The sequence below is a fragment of the Aptenodytes patagonicus genome, chromosome Z (genome assembly GCF_965638725.1).
Source record: "Aptenodytes patagonicus chromosome Z, bAptPat1.pri.cur, whole genome shotgun sequence".
In the NCBI taxonomy this organism is placed as follows: domain Eukaryota; kingdom Metazoa; phylum Chordata; class Aves; order Sphenisciformes; family Spheniscidae; genus Aptenodytes; species Aptenodytes patagonicus.
In genome coordinates, this window is record NC_134982.1 from 58,376,198 (window position 1) to 58,392,065 (window position 15,868).

A 15,868-nucleotide genomic window follows, 5' to 3' on the forward strand; every position below is an offset into this window, starting at 1 on the left:
GCTAACATGATGATAGTTTATTTTCGTAAATACAATATACAGCATCATAAGACTGTGGAGATATGTCTGTCAAATCTGAGAAATGAATGTCACAGCCACACTAGATAAAAATGATAAAACACAAATATACTGAAAACAGCAAAATGCTGTAGAGCTTATAGTCATCAATGAACATTTAAATTATTAACAATATCTAAAAGTTCACAAATTCATAGTACACATTGATACTAGTTTTAGCTTGTAATAATATATTGTAGATTTGAATTCTTGTCTACGTGTGATCGTTTGTCACAGATCATGACATAATTACACGTGGAACTAGTCTATGAAATAAGTAACAGAGCTCAATATGTTTACAAGTAACAGAGCTCAATATGTTTACTATTCAGTAACTACAATTACTAACAACAGGAATAATTACCTCCTGAAATTATTTTCATCCCCTTCTGTGTATGTTAGCACATATAAGTACACTTCTCTATTTGAGTTAAATTATCTAGCAAAATTACTGGTAATATTCACTTTTAAATTATTGTGCTCATCTTTGAAATCCTTATGCAAAATCCTTTGAAACAGCTTCTATAAAATTTGGAGCAGACATGAGTATTGTAAATGTGCAAATGATGGCAAAAAGGGTAAATGCAACCAGGCATAATCTGTCTATGACAGCAGCTGCAAACTTCCACTCACTGCAGATCTCTTCACCCTCATCTTGTTTCCTGAAGCGCATTGCTATGAACTGAACTTCCTCCAGGATCTTCACAATCACCGGAATAGTATCCATTAAAGCCTTCTTTTGAACAAGCTCAATATCTTCTGGTAAGGGGCAAGTAATCTTTCCACTCTTGCTACCCAGATCATTCTTCTGGGGGCAGCATGGATTTTCCATCGCGTGGTAGCTATAGTTCATGTTGCCATTGCTGGACTGGTGCCCAGGTAGGACGTTCATCTCCATGCTGTTTACGCTCAGATGGTGCTTGGGATAGCTATATTTGCAAGAGAGGGGCTTTATATTTTCCCCGGGTTTTTTCATTCGTAAAAACCAAGCACACCAATTCAGCAGGATGACACGGACCTGAAAGAGAGTGATCATCATAAAAATAAAAAGGAACTTCTGTGCATTTTAAAAGTTTTTGAAATATTTCATTACTATTATAGTTAGTCTGTATGGTACTTCAGAAAGACTGACTGCTTTCTGTGTTCTCCAGCTATCTGCTCTCAAATGGGGTTTTTGGGGGTCTGGCTTCTTCCCAAGAATGACCTTTTTTTGTGTATGTCTTGAACATAGAGGTGTTTAATGCCCGCTTAGCTTATAAAGAAAAAGAGATGTAAAATCTTACTTTACAAAATGATTCTTGAAGTCCTATCTTTAGCAAACAATCCCAGATCTCTGTAATTGAGCAGAGGACACAAAATTGGCTGCATGGTTTTCAACCATTTCTCAGATAGTATGGAATACATTCAAATATTTGGGGGGGGGGGGGGGGGCAATGTTTAGATTCTGCTGAAAAACCCCTGTACAACAGACTAACAGCTGTTTTTAGCACATTCCCCACCCCCATCTCTATTGTTTAAGTCTAAATAAACAGCCTTCGTTGTTGGTTTGTTTTTTTTTTAATTGAAAGCCATTTTAATACTCCTTTGAAGAGTTCAGCCACATAATACAGCAGGCCTTTTTTCAAAAGAATAACAGTAAATCAATTAAATTGGGCAGTTCCAAATCTGAATGCTACTATTAACTGCTGTCATTTCCTTGTGCTCTACTGTACAACTGCTCTGGCGCACAACTGCTCTGGCACATCGCAAGAGCACTCTAACCTGCATGTGGCAGATTGTGCCCCATATGTTTCTTATCAAGGTCATTAAATGAACTAAGTCCAGAGAGTGCATCCAGCATTTTTTTCCAGTGAATTGATCTTCAGATGTTTTGTCTGAAATCTGAGGCTGCTATGATTCCTATTAACAGTTTGCTGTGAAATGCAGTAAAAAGGCTGTGAAATCAGTAACATCTTGTGTGAAGGGCAGCAAACTAAATCAGTAAAATCTTGTAATTATAAAGTCCTTCAGGTATTATGTTTACAAAATGGACATTTGCAATGTGCTTGTGAGAGTCCCTCTGGGAAGATAGGTGGCCTCTTTAATGTCTTTATCATTCTGGTTGCAAGTCAAAAATCATATGTCCAGGAGAGAACAGATGTGACCTCTGGTTTCTCTTCTGAGCCTTGTCCCAGGACTCCCTGTGTGATCCTGCTCCAGTCACTTTGGCCATGTTTGGCTCAGGACCAAACTTTGCCTCCAGGGTTGTTTTAGATGCAGGATGAGTTGTCTCGTGTGTTTGCACAGTACAGATGCAGGGATGGGGAATTTACAGCTAGCACTTTGAGCTGCTGCTGTAATGACCAGCATAATTTCAGAAAGGAGGAGGCATTAATTACCACAGGTGGGAATAATAATAGCAAAAGCCTAAAACAATGACCAGTGGAAGATGGTTACACAATTTTTAAATTCTGCAGTGAGAGCTCTTCTGGGTCTCAGCTCTGTGCCATCTTCTGTGAGCCTTTCTGCTTCTCTCCCACTAACAAATCTTTTATTCTTCATCCTAAAAGACTATTTTCCTGTGACTCATATTATTCTGTTTTCATTGGGGTCTTTAAATATTTCATTATTTCCTCCATGGTCACCACAGACAAATAGAAAACTCTGATGTAGCAACCTAAAAAATCAATCCTGGATTTAATTGAACTTAATTACAATGTCTTCTGACTGCTTATGAACACAAAATGGGACATCATGGAACAAAATAAAAGTATTAATTGCTAGCAATATTTCAACAGTGGCAGTGGCAAAGGAGGGAGAGAGATTAATTCTCCAGTACTGTGAAATTCCAAAATACTAAACCAGACAAACTTTCTTAGTAGAAAATGTTAATATGTCTGCTTTAGATCTGAAAGGAGACGTGAGGTGAAAAATCTCTATTCTACAGGAATGCTACTTTTCTTTCAAGACAAAGTGTTTACTCCTTAGGGAAATTACATTTATAAATATAGCCAAACCCATTTCCCATAGAAAAATAAATTCACAGAAGACAGCAGCACAGCTTTTAATTTGCTTGAACTTCCAAATGCCCTATTTCCTTGAAAACACAGATGCTCAGTCATCAATCTGTTCTTGTCGTAATAATTAATTCAGGAGACAGCTGCAGCATAGGGGTTGTTGGAAAACAGCCGGGCATGATGGTATGAATCTGTGGTCTCACCTGCATTATTATATCTGGGTTTCTGTGAAGGAAGGACACAGGTACAGCTGCCCGCAGAGGTCAACAGCCTAACCCTGCTGTGACCCTCTGCACCAAGGTCCTCCCCTAACCATAAAACAGCTGTACTCCTAGCTCCCATCACAGCCACCTGCCTGGCTTAGTGTGGAGGGGAGAGTTTCCAATTAAAGCTCTCCTGATAAGAGGCATCAGCACCTGAGCAAATCTGTGCATGTCCAGGTTTAAAGCATATCAAAAGAAAAGCCTGAAACCTGACAAACCTGATTTAGGCACAGCAAAGAGCCAGAGTGCTTTTACCTTTTCCCACAAAAGCCTTTCTTCTCTCTGTGCTTGGTCTCTCCATATCTCTCGCCTATGCAATAGTCTTGGTTGTCAGCAGAGGTAGGTCGATGGAGCTGTAACCCATACCTGATGTTATCCACTCCCAAACTGCTCCTTAGCTGGACCTTCTTTAGTGCTCTTTTTCATAGTAGCTCAGCAGACATTATCAAAAGTGTCAAGGAGCCAGCAGCAACCACTTCTCAACTGAGTAGGCAACAAATGCCCTGACTGAACACCTTGGATTTAAACACCTCTCTTGGAAAAAGTTGGCTTTAGTAAGTCATCAAAGATTAATAGAAAGGAAGGCACAACTCTCAGCAGTGGAGTAAGGGAAGAAGTGAGCACCTACAGAGAGGCTAAATACTAACATGCACATCTCTTCCCTTTTCTGGTTCAAAGGCCAAGCACAGAGCCCTTGAGAGACAGGCAGGGAAAAGAAGCTGCTCAACTGTAAATAGTTTAGAAAGTGGGTGTTTAGGCAGTGCAGTCAGTTAAATGTCCCAGGTCTGGAGCTGCTCCCATATAAGCCCAATGCCTTCCTCTGCAACTTACTCCAGCAGGTAATTCTATTTAAGCAGAAGGTGAGAAGAATCCTGTAACAATTAATCAGGGTTAGAGCTTTGCAATAAACTGATGTATGGCTCTGCCAAGATGAGGAGGATGCAGGGAGTAAGTAGGTGGTAATGGTATCTGCTGGGACCGGAATTGCAGAGAACAAATATCAGAAAAGCAATTTCCTTCTTTCTGCAGATGGCTGTCTTAGATTCCTGGTTTTTATTGAGCAAAAATCTTTCAGGTGTCTCTGTAAGAAACACCTGACATATGTGGACAGGAAAAAAAAATAATAAGACTTTGCCATGAATCCTAATGACTGAGCCTTGCCAATGCCTTGCAGAGGACTAATGCCCACTTTTGTGGGGTCAGCCTCTTCCCTACACACTTGGCATTCACGCTTTTTCTCTTGAGATCTTTCAGCCCTGTAAGCTTGCCTGGTCTACAGTTTTCACAGCCTATCATCTGCGCTTCCCAGTAGCGCTTTCCACAGTCTTTGCTTCCTGATGGCATTTTTTTCATCTATGCCAGTTCAGCTGTCAGGCCATTGAACAAAGTTCCTCAAGAGTGAGAATTCATTGCACGCTGTGTTTCCAGCCAAGACAGCAAGAGACTGGTAGAGAGCAAGAGCTGACCTGCAGAGTCTGTGAGCAGATTTAACATGAGCCATTGTGTCTAGGCTCCTTGAAAAGCAAACAAAACTATAAAATTGTCCATGGGGGCTGCTATGCTGCTGCATACCCTATCCCTGTAGACAGCTGAAGCATGTTTACCCAGATTTGTGCCCTCAGGTCTTGCTTACATGCAGGTTCATCCAGAATTCACATGCTCTGCTGTCTTGAAAGTAAGATGATTTTAAATGATACAGCACTTTAAGAAATAATTGTTAGTATGCTTAATTGCTACTGGCTTTTTTCTTTTAATTTGTATTAATGCTGCAGTTTATTTTTAGAGAGGCTAAATTAGAAAGCTGTTCTGTACTCAGGCTGACATTGGTAATGATGTAATATTCAATATCATGTCAGGATAATTGTCTAGCATGACAAATGTGGTGAATGCGATACCAGAGAATGCTGAACAACCAGACTTCTGTGAAACCAGGGTGGGTAGATAGTTGACTGTGACTCTTTGTATCTGCTTCTGCTTTCGTTCCTTTTCTTTTTGTAAATACAAAGCATACCTTGCTTATTCTAAAATCTATCCTTAGGAAAAGGAGAGAGAAAAAAAGCATCATTTTCTTTTAACTTGAAAATCTAAAGGAAACACATTCCTCCTGAAGGCCAGCTGGCGTTGGTGCCAGAACTCACTGGGCTAACAGAGTCTGCTGCTGTAGAGAAAAGAGGGTCCACATGCTAATGCACTGAGAATTGATCAGATGGCAGCAGACAAAATTGTTTTTCCACGCAGACAAGTGGATGTGGCTTCAGCAGAAGGCAGATTTTCAAGCCAGGGAAGTCCAGGGGTCTCCTCAGTACAGTCAGACTGAGCACAACAGTGTTGTCTTTCTGTTTCTGCTGATGGTGCATTAGCAGTGAGCTCTGAGCTGTGAGCAGCATAGCTGGGTTCAGTATTCAACACCCTCACTACACTGAGGTATTGGGGTTCCTGATCTTCCAGCAACTCAGGAAGCCAGCTCATAACTGGAACAGTTGCCAGACAGAAGTAAATTGGCTTCACCTCCTGTCTTTGTTTTGGGAGATGACAGCTCTGTCATGAACTGCAGTAAGAACCTCTGTAAGGGAACAAAGCAGACAAAATGCCCAGCAGAGACCAGTAAGTGTTTGTTTAGTGCTTTGAAATGTCACATTTTATCAGTACTGGTGTCTGCTGGATAAGAAATTAAAGGTGTTGCCCATGGGGTTAGCACTTACAAAGCAGGTGTGGGCAAGATTACTATGCCATGACTCAAACACCCCATTGTAAGTTTAAATAGAAAACTCAAATAACAGATGCTGTTTTTAATGGAAAACCAAATTTAGTATGTTTGTTCTTTCCCTCCAATAGCAAACATAAGTGTCACACATACTGTCTGTAGCTGACTTTTAAGATTAATGGAGAACAACTTCTGCCCCTCATCTATAACTAATTTGCTATAGCTTTCAGATTATTTTTTTCTTTCAATAGGCTGTTAAATATTTACCACCAAAGCTGCTTACCCATTTGGGCATCTTTCCTGCTTGCGGGTCATGATGGTGAAACTGTAGAACCAGCACTGTTACCACCACAGACAGACCAACGATGACCATGATGCTAGCGAAATACTGAGCTGCAAGTAAAAGGAGGACTTGGTTAGGAGGCGAAAAAACAAACAAAGGGCAAATAATATTCTTTGGCCATGTCCCAAGATCTACATTTGAGAAGCTCTGCATCACATCCAAACATCTTCTTCTCTGGTCTTCCACACTGGAGCATTTGAGGCCTTTGAGGTTTCCAGTGTATCTGCTCAGCTCTCTCATCTCCAACGAGGGAAGGGCTAGAATCAGTGAAAGACATAAACTGCTTGGCTTTTTTTCCCAGAGAGGAATGTAGCCCCCCTGCTAAGGACCTGCTCCCTGCCTGCTGCCAGGACAGTGAGGAGCTGAGCTGACCAGACCCACTGAACACCAGCAACCCCAGCCCTGGGCCACCCCACAGTAGCAGCAGAGGTGCTGGAAGGAAATGCTGTCCTCATGGTGTCACTGGACCCCCTCAGGAAGTGTCACCAGACCCCCTCCCTCGCCCCACTACTGCTCACAAGGGGTTAGGCATATTTTTCAGCACCCTTCTCAGCCTTCAAGACCACTTCTTTTGGTTCGACGAAAGCACGCTACACCTTTGCTGAGTGCTAAATTTAAGCTTGCCATGCAGGAAAGAAATCATGATCATGAACGCCAGCACTGAGACTTGAAACCGTATCTCCTAAGTGGCAGTACAGCTTCCTCATGCCAGGAGTGAGGTTGATGCACTGGAGTGTAATGAGGGCTAATGACATTTGAAGGCTGCTGTGGCAAAATACCAGGGAGCATTACCGTTGGCTGATACGATGGGGCACATGACACTGCCCCAGACTGCAGCCTCCTCCCAGCCCTCTCTCCTGCAGGTTGCAGGAAAAGTAAAAAATTCAATACAGCCTCCAAGACAAGTTTTGTTCCGGCTCTGTTTCTTAATACCACTTCCCACTGCCTCAGCAGCAAAAAGCTTGTTCATAATAATGAGGTTTTCAGGCCCTCCTGAAACGAACGCTGCAATTGCTTCAAGAGGCAGGCATGGCTTTCCATGGCAAAATGAATTATGCAGCTGGATTAGAAAAATAGTCCTGAGGGTGAGGTGAATTGGAAGGTTTCTGTTGCACTTATGAGAGAGCAGAGCCAACAGCCAGGCAGAGCAGAGCAGGAACTGAGGTTTCAGGGAAGCTGGCTGATCTGATTCTGGTATGCCCCATGAAACAGAAACACAGCAGCGTTGATATCGCTGGTTTAATTACTGCCATAAGTCACCAAACAACTTCCGTAAATTCTACGCATTTTGTTGTCACCAGACTCCAAGAGCCTGAAGTGGTCCCTTTAAAATGGCTTTGGCTAGGATATTTCACAAATCCTTGGAAAATTAGTCACCTGGTTAAACTTGGAAACAACTTGGTATTATCTGACTCAAGATCCCAGCCAATGATTAGCAGAGGGATTCACACTCTCAGGTTTTTGTGCTGTAAACCCAGGAACAGAGGTCAGGAAACTGCTTTGGAAAACTGCTAGTAAACAGGGAAAACTGTTCTCTCAGGAACAGACTGAGAACTGTAGGGGAACTGTTGACCCATAAAGAAAGATGTTTTATGGTTTTGCCTGATGATAGGCAAGGAAGATGGCTGGGTGTGCATCACCTGCATTTTGCAGGAGGCCTTCTGTTCAAGGTACAGTGAAGTTTTCAGTTGGAAAGTAAGGATGGAGTATATAGTGCGTGGTACTTCAGCCCTATTATCAGTGTCAAGCAATCAAATGTCACAAGATATCTGTGAAATGAGAACTGGCAGGTAGACTTATGCAGTCCAGGTGGGTGCAGGTTCTCTATTCATTTCAGGGGGAGAAAGCCCCAAAGCCCTGGAGCAGCCCAGACCTACTCTAGGGCTGGATTTTACCAGCCCTGAAGAATCAGCAGTAAAAGAGGAGGAAAGAATTAGCAATGGCTGGCACACCTGTCACGTTAGCCTTTCACATCTCTAGTTGGAGATATGATGAAGACTGTTGCCTCCCTTCCTGTGGCAAGACAAGGTAGACCTAATAGTCATTGTTCACAAAGGAATTGCTAGATCTTCTGCCCATGGGTCTCTGATGGAAAACATGAATCTGTGCTTACAGTCTAGACCCTGTATTGGGGCAGAGCCACCCGTAGGGATGGCCAAGACCTAGCTGGGCCTGGATTCAGTGGCAGTTCACCTGTAAGGGGAGGAAAGTCCCCAGAACTGAGTGGGTATGTCCACGAGGCAAAATGGTGCTGGCTCTGAAATGGTATCCATACCCACTCAGCATTTCCTGATCTTTCCTTCCTTTAATGCTACATCCTCTTTTTCCCAGCAGCAGAAAAACATGGTCCTCCTGCAGCAGCCAGGAGAACTGGTGGGAAAGAATCCTGTGCTGTCTCCCATGCACCTCCCTAAAAGCATGGCTTAATCCTCCTACAGTGTGCTGGCTTGGCATCTCTGTTCCTGGCAGTCTTTAGCCCTCACACCAGCCAGATTAAACCCATTACTTGGTGAAAGCTACAAGGGCTGCTGTCCCTTTTCACCTCTAGCACACCCTCTGATATGACCATGATGCAACCTTCTCCAGCAACCCTGTGAGCAGAAGACCCTACCTGCTGAAAGGATCAAGCTACAATGTGCACAGATAACACTTTCCTTGGAGCCACAGGACTGCAGTCTTCACTCACACTACCGTAGCCCCACACAGCCCTGAATTAGCAAACTCTGCTCCTGGGCCTCCACTGATGTTGCTGAACACAGAAATAGACTGCTCTCCTGTGAGATGTGGCACAGGAGACAAGCAGTGGAGTAAGAACTGAGCTTTGATCTCCCAAGTGGCAGCTGCAATCCAGCCACCAGACTTTTTTCGCCAGTATTTTAGGGTCTGTCCTAAAGCCTACAGCACTTATGCAGTTAGGGCTTTGAAGCTGCTGCTCCTACAAAGTCCTACCCCCACGTGTCCGTTGGCAGTGGTAAATGCAAATCTAATTTTAGAAAGAAGCTCAGCCCCTTTCATTTAAACTGCAGAAGGGAAATGTTCAGCAACTATCACTAAGCATCTCTCTGTATCCTACTTATGAGCTCCTGGTTACTAGAGCATCCCTGGTATGGATGGGTCAGCTTGGAGGCTTTAACAAATTACTTCACCATGGGCAGTGTCAGGAACAGCAATCCCAGACCGGAGTGCATTTGAAAGACCAGGGGCCTGGTTACTGTGTGTCAGCTGCTCTGAGGCACAGCTGGGAAGTGACTGACCCCTTCTGGAGGGGAACTGGCTCATTTGCACTCTCTGTCCTGGTCAGCTGCCACAGGCCAGGAAAAGGGACCAGAAGACCTGTGTTTGGAGCCCCTCAATATCCCTGACTTACACAGCGACATTCCTCAGGGATACCGAGGTCTGCACTGGTCGCCGCTAGATGCTCTTCATGTGTTTTCAAACCTGCATGCTGCTTTCTTCAGCAGTTGTGTGTGAATGGAAAAGCTGTTTTGGATGCTCAGTTGATCTCTTTCAAGTAGTATGAAGCATTTGCGTTTCTATAATTGATTTCCTTCCCTTTCTTTGCTGAAGGAGGCATGGTGTAACACGCTACCTGGACTGCTGTTTTAACATCTGGGAGTTGCCAGCCTCCATCTCAGCATTGTCAGAAGGTGATCAGGTGCTGTTGTCATAGCAAATATTGATCTAATACAGCCACAGATAGCCAGAAAGCCTTTTTAAAAAATCAGTGACAACAGCTATTTGTTCTTGCAGGCATCCTCTGACATCACCTATATCAAAAGGATGGCAATGACTTGAAATTCATAACTTGAGGGACTTCCAGTACCATTTTTGGACCTTCTGTCCCATTATCTGATGTTAGAGAAGTACCTTAGGATTATTTTAGAGATGTTTTGGAAGATCTGCTGCTTGAGTGGAACTAGATTAACTTTAAGGACTGATTAGAAGCAGGGTAAATAAAACAGAAACGCTAGGAGGAGCAAGATGATTCTAGATGGATGCTTTGCCTTGTTGATTTTATCACTGAACACTGACTGAGAAAGCAGTATATTATCCAGATTTGTTAACATAGTTAATCATAGGATAGACAGAGCTTCTCCATTGTGACCAGTTACAGTCTTGCTGTTCCTATGAAATAGTGGGGGAAGGAGGAGAGTGCCATGCTCAGGTATACACAGTGATCAAGTCAGATACTTCCCACTGGTGCTCCTGTTTGTATTCCTTCTTTGCAGCAAAAGTCAGGTTTGCATATGAAATGATGGACTGGCTTAGAGCTGCTCTAAGTCAGGTCATTTCAGCCATTCAGTGCTGAGTGCTTCTGGTGAACTCTCAGAAAATGGAAGAAATGTCCCAGAGCATGCACCGAATGAGATACTCACTGCTCTTCCTTCTGGAAATGGTCCAGGTTAATGAACTGAAGCCTGTGGAGGATGCAGGAAACTTGAAACACTAGCAGCGGGGCTTCCAACGACCTTTCTTCTTTTCTTCTATGGCAGGGACCAGGGCTGGTGCTGGGCAGATGCTGTTGCAGTCTACAACAGGTGATGGCAGAGTTTCTCAGAGACCAGGGAAACCAAAAGGTAGAGGAGAGATTCCCTTGCTGGCTGATTTACTGTTGTACACAGAGAGCAAAGAAACATAGAAGAGGACATAGGCAGGAAAACAATTTCCGCCGTTGTCGAGATTTGCTGTAGCTGGGACACTGTGTGCTGTCCATTAGCTCTCACTGACAGTAGGAAGCGAAGAGCACCATCTCAGTCCAGCTGATCCCTCATAAACATGAAATGTCTTAAAAGAGTGAGAGACTTCAGGATTGGACCCTGTGTCTACCTTTTGGTTATGGTACTTGTAGAGGGCACAGGGGCAGTGTTTTCACAGCATTTTCAAACTCTTCTCCTCCCACATGCTTTTGAAGTATAGAGCTGGGTGTTTGAAAAGTAAAACTGGGGTTTTTTTAATAAAGAAAAAGCATCCAAGACTCATGGCTTTGGGAAAAGCACCATTGATCACAGGGCATGAAACTGTAAGAGCTGCTGTGAATGAGAATTTCTGTTTCACTGAGGAGGCTGAGCAGGGTCCTGGTGCCAGCAAGGCACCAGGCAGGACCATGAAAGGGAGGGGGGAAAAGCACTCCACAAAATCAAAAAGAGACAGAGTAAAGAGAAGTGGCAGCAGCTGAGGACATACAGGCAGATGACAGAAAATGCAACAGGAGATTAATCTCATTTTCTCTCTCTAGTCAGAACCACTAATGCCTTATGCTTATAACTTAAAACAATCTGTAACTCCTGGAGGTGGTAAAGCACCATATTGCTTCCTTGTCTCAGTAATTTGCAGCCTCGTTTGCTGTATGACTAACTGCAAGAAATCACCGCAAGCATCTGCTGCAAATGTACTTATTCACAGCCTAAAACCTTCATTCTTACTGAAATAACATACGCATGATAAAGAATGGCAAGGAGGGGACACAGCTTAAAATAAGTTATGATAGTAGAGCCCTAAGCAGCAAGTAAGTGGTGTGGTTTTTAAAGAAGCAAGCAGAGGAGCTCAGCAAAAGAAGACAGATTAAAATGCAGTTTTGTTATCTGGAGGTGAAGATAAACTTAATTTTTGTTATGAACTATTTGATACATCCAGCCAACGTGTCAAGCATCACGTGGATGTTAATCATAGGAAGTGACAGTTCTTCACATTCATGAGCCCTGTGTTCCCCTTTTGAACACTCTCTGCACACGCCAGCTTTCAGGTGATCCACACTTTCTGCTGTAAAACTCCTTTTAGAACAAAATACAGATTCTTGATCCAAAATCAATGGTATTATTTTGGAGAGAGCTGGAAGGAAATAAAGATTTGCAGCACTTCGAAGATATTTGGGCATGGAAAAAATTAGAAATTATTAAGCACTTCTCCTGTGCAAGGGATGCCTTGAATTTCCAGGTGTAAAAAGTGTTCATGGGAGAAACAAATCATCTGACTGGCCTGAGACATCTGAACATTTCATCTCAAGATGTGGCTTTTGGGCAGAAGCATGCCGTAACGGCTTTGACAAAGTACTTTGAAAGTGATACTTCCTCAGAGCACTGGCTGGGGTGGAGGAAGAGCAGCCAGCTCAGAGCTTATTGCAGCTTTGGTCTCAAGCTGAAAGCATCCTGCTGTGGGTGCTCCTAGCTCTTTCTCTTTGTGACTGTACTTTCTGTGCCACCTGGGGCCTGAACTCAAAGACTGCAGTAAGTTTGGACCAATATGAGAGTAAAGAGCTGGTTGGGGTTTTCAAAGTAAACATTTTAGGGTCTGTCTCTGCACAGTGTCACCCTGTTCTCACAGCAGTGGGACTGCAGCACAGTAAACCAGAGGTGAGTGCAAGGTGGTTGTGGGTGGGTGGAGGAGGGACCCCACAGCCTGTGTCTCACTGCAGAGTGGAACAAGAGGTGAACCTGCTGCTTGCTAGGGCTGGGGGCTTAATGATGTTTTCTTAAAAACAAAACATCTGGTGCTGGAAGCAGCCAGGATCATGGAGGGAGAGGGAAAACTGGGGACAGCTACAAACTTTTCAGTGCCATGTGGCCCCGAATGTTTTCCCCTCCGGAGGTGATATTGCAGGCGGGGAGAAAGAAGGGTCAGGAAGCTGTGCTGGTTATGCTCATAACTGTGCTGCTCTCACTTCTCCAGAGCAATGGCTTTTGGCCATGTCTGACTTTAACATGGGCTGTGGATTGATCTGTCTTTCTGAAAAACTGGCTGGTTTTGGTAGTAACTAAACATTACATTAAGAGCTGAATTTTTTTAAGTCTGTGAGTCTAAACTAGCAGCTTATACTGTGATATGGATTTTTGAAGACATTCCTACAGCAGTGCAAGGTGAATGAGATAATGGTCACTGTTTTATCAGGTACCACTGGATGTGGGGAAGCATGACCACCAACTCTGTAATCTTAAGGAGGCTCTAGTCAAAGGATAATCATGAAGGGGAAGAGTAACAGGAATCCGTCTTAACTTAGGGGAACTTGTTCCTTAGTGACTTCTTAATGCATGATTTCCTAGCCTTAATTAAAAGGTTGCTTTCAAATGGAAAACACAGTTTAATGAAACAGGTCAGGGATATGTAAACAGGGAGGCACAGTGCTCTTTAAAAAAAGGAATTCAGGCATATGTCTATTGCCTAAGGAAGGAACTCAGAGATGGTCATTACCAAAAATGGATCTTATTATCCAGTGCTATTTACATGGATCACATTGTCTTTATAGAAATAAAAAAAGTCCTTCCAGTTTAGATCTAAATTCCTCAAATGTAGTTCTCAGATGAATTACCTAAGCCTTTAGTTTCAATGGGTAGGATCTGAGTTGTACAAAAACTCTAACTGAAATAACAGTATTTGTTTAATTTCGATTTTGTCACTGAACCGGGAAATCAACACAGTGGGACATGGATATTCCTTCTTACATAATGCACTAGACTGGGTGCAACGGTGTTATGTGGTAGGGGCAGGAAGGTGCATGAAATCCCCATGAAATTACTGGCATTTACAGTGCGAGACAAATCTGTCCATAATTGCACAGGTTTTTAGAAGCAGAAAGAACAATTGTTGTCATATACCTGAGCTGTACCACACAGCTTTATGATTTTAACCAGTGATTAGTGCACTCAGACCAGTAATTTCAGGCATGTAACACACCTGGAGTTCTCTGCATTTCTGTATGTCCTTTCCTCAAGTAATGAAGTCCAGCTGTCTACTTACATAGACTCTTGATAAAAGTATTTTTAAAGAAAGAAATTAAAAGTAAGTCAAATCACGAGTGCAGCCAGACACACTTCCCATGAGGCATGATTAAGCGATACTAGGAAGGGTAAGTTTAGGACACAGCTGCTGCTGTATGGTCATGGTCTGAAAGTCTTTAAGGAGTCACACTCTAGAGATTTTAAATGCCAGGAGGAACCTCCAGGACCCTGTAGTGAAACAAGCCTTGTTAATATAGTTGACTTGTGTTGGGTTCTGGCCAAACTGTTGTGTTTGTAGATGTCATGGGACTTTAATGGTTTTGATCCAAATGGCTGAGCTGGTTTCTGTTGCTATGGGTGGTTAATTTTTTAAACAGAAACAGAGGCATCTTTGCTCTGGTTCTCAGACTTCTCCTTTCTTTGGCATCACAGATGAGTTTGCAGAAGGGCAGGGTTCAACTCTTGAAAGATTGCGGTGCCTTGCTTAGCACTTATGCATGTTGCTGAAAACTGGCTTTTGGAAATATCTTGTTCCCCCAAAAAGGGAGGCTCTCCTGGAGAAGGACAGGAGCAGACACGCTGCTGGGCAAGGAGTAGCTATTTACTGATGTGAATGCAAGCCCCCAAGAAAGCTGAGTGAGAGCAGGGGGCAAATGTAGTGACACAGCCTGTCCAGCTCGAATATCTCTTGGCACAGAAAGGGGCTGGCTCACTGTGGAAAGGAAAGCTCTGCCCATCACCCTGCAGTGTAGAGGAGCAGGAGGGTCCTGGTGTTCAAAGTTGTTGAGCAGCCTGCTGCTGATTTCTAGGCCAAGCTTTGTCACTTGCTCTTTACAGAAAAGAAGTTGGATTGGTTTTATTATGTATTAGCACAGCAGTCAGTAGGCTACATAGAAATGGGAGTCCATCGTGTGGGGAAGTTGCACGTGTGGAGTAAGAGAGTCTCTGTTCTGGGCAGCTTTATGAACAGACAGAGAATGCAGAGGACATACCAAGGAAGCAGGGAGCCACTTTGCAGAGAGGTAGAAAAAAGCAAGTGTCTTGCCCCACCTGCTTCCTTGTGATTATTTAGGCTGAGGGGTGCTTCATTTATTGTAAATGTAAGTTGAGGTCAAGGAAGAGTGGCCTCAACTAAGAAGAATCAGGATATGATTTCCACATTTCTTTGCAAATATACCAGACCTCAGAAGCTAGTTCTTTTCTTGGTGTCATATTAGACCAGTTTTCCTTTGCTCCCTCAACAAAGACACTCCAAACAGCAGCTGTGAGAATTTCTCATGTTATTACAGTTAAGTAGTTAAAACTGAGGTCAGAAGGCAGAGAAAAGAAAGAGGTACAGCATGTTAGGCGCTAGTGTTTTTGTACTAGCAAAGGCTGGGAGTGTTCACCCAGGTCCAGGTAGGTGTGGATGGATGTTTATTTTTAAATAATACAATGCGAATTTTTAAAGTGTGTAGGGTCACATTTTCAGAGCATGTCTGCTCCCACATGCATGAAGACCAGTGACAGTGGCTTTTCTACAGACCAGCAATGGATCCTTCTACTTCAAGATCAAATTACTTGCATCCTTCTCAAACCACATGCGTTAGAAGGTTTGTTTATTCCTGTAACCTGGCGCTAATTGCGCTGATACTCCAAAAATTGAACAAGCTGTCCAAGTGTCCTCCTTTTCCTCACACTTATTCCTGAGGATTTTCAACTGGACCAGAGATCACACTGAAGAACTGTGATCATGACCTGGTATATCCAGTTCAGCAGCTAAAATATCCCATTTGGGATCACCTATAAGATCG

At 43.3% G+C, this 15,868-nt stretch overlaps 1 protein-coding gene across 1 annotated transcript in view; it reads right to left on the minus strand.

The window, feature by feature from the left end:
- Positions 1-15,868, minus strand: part of LOC143172508 (neuronal acetylcholine receptor subunit alpha-7-like) — a 65,341-nt gene continuing 49,473 nt past the window's right edge. The window contains 2 exon segments of the mRNA XM_076362060.1: positions 1-1,075; positions 6,304-6,413. Coding sequence (XP_076218175.1) covers positions 554-1,075; positions 6,304-6,413 — 632 coding nt within the window. The 3' untranslated portion in view covers positions 1-553.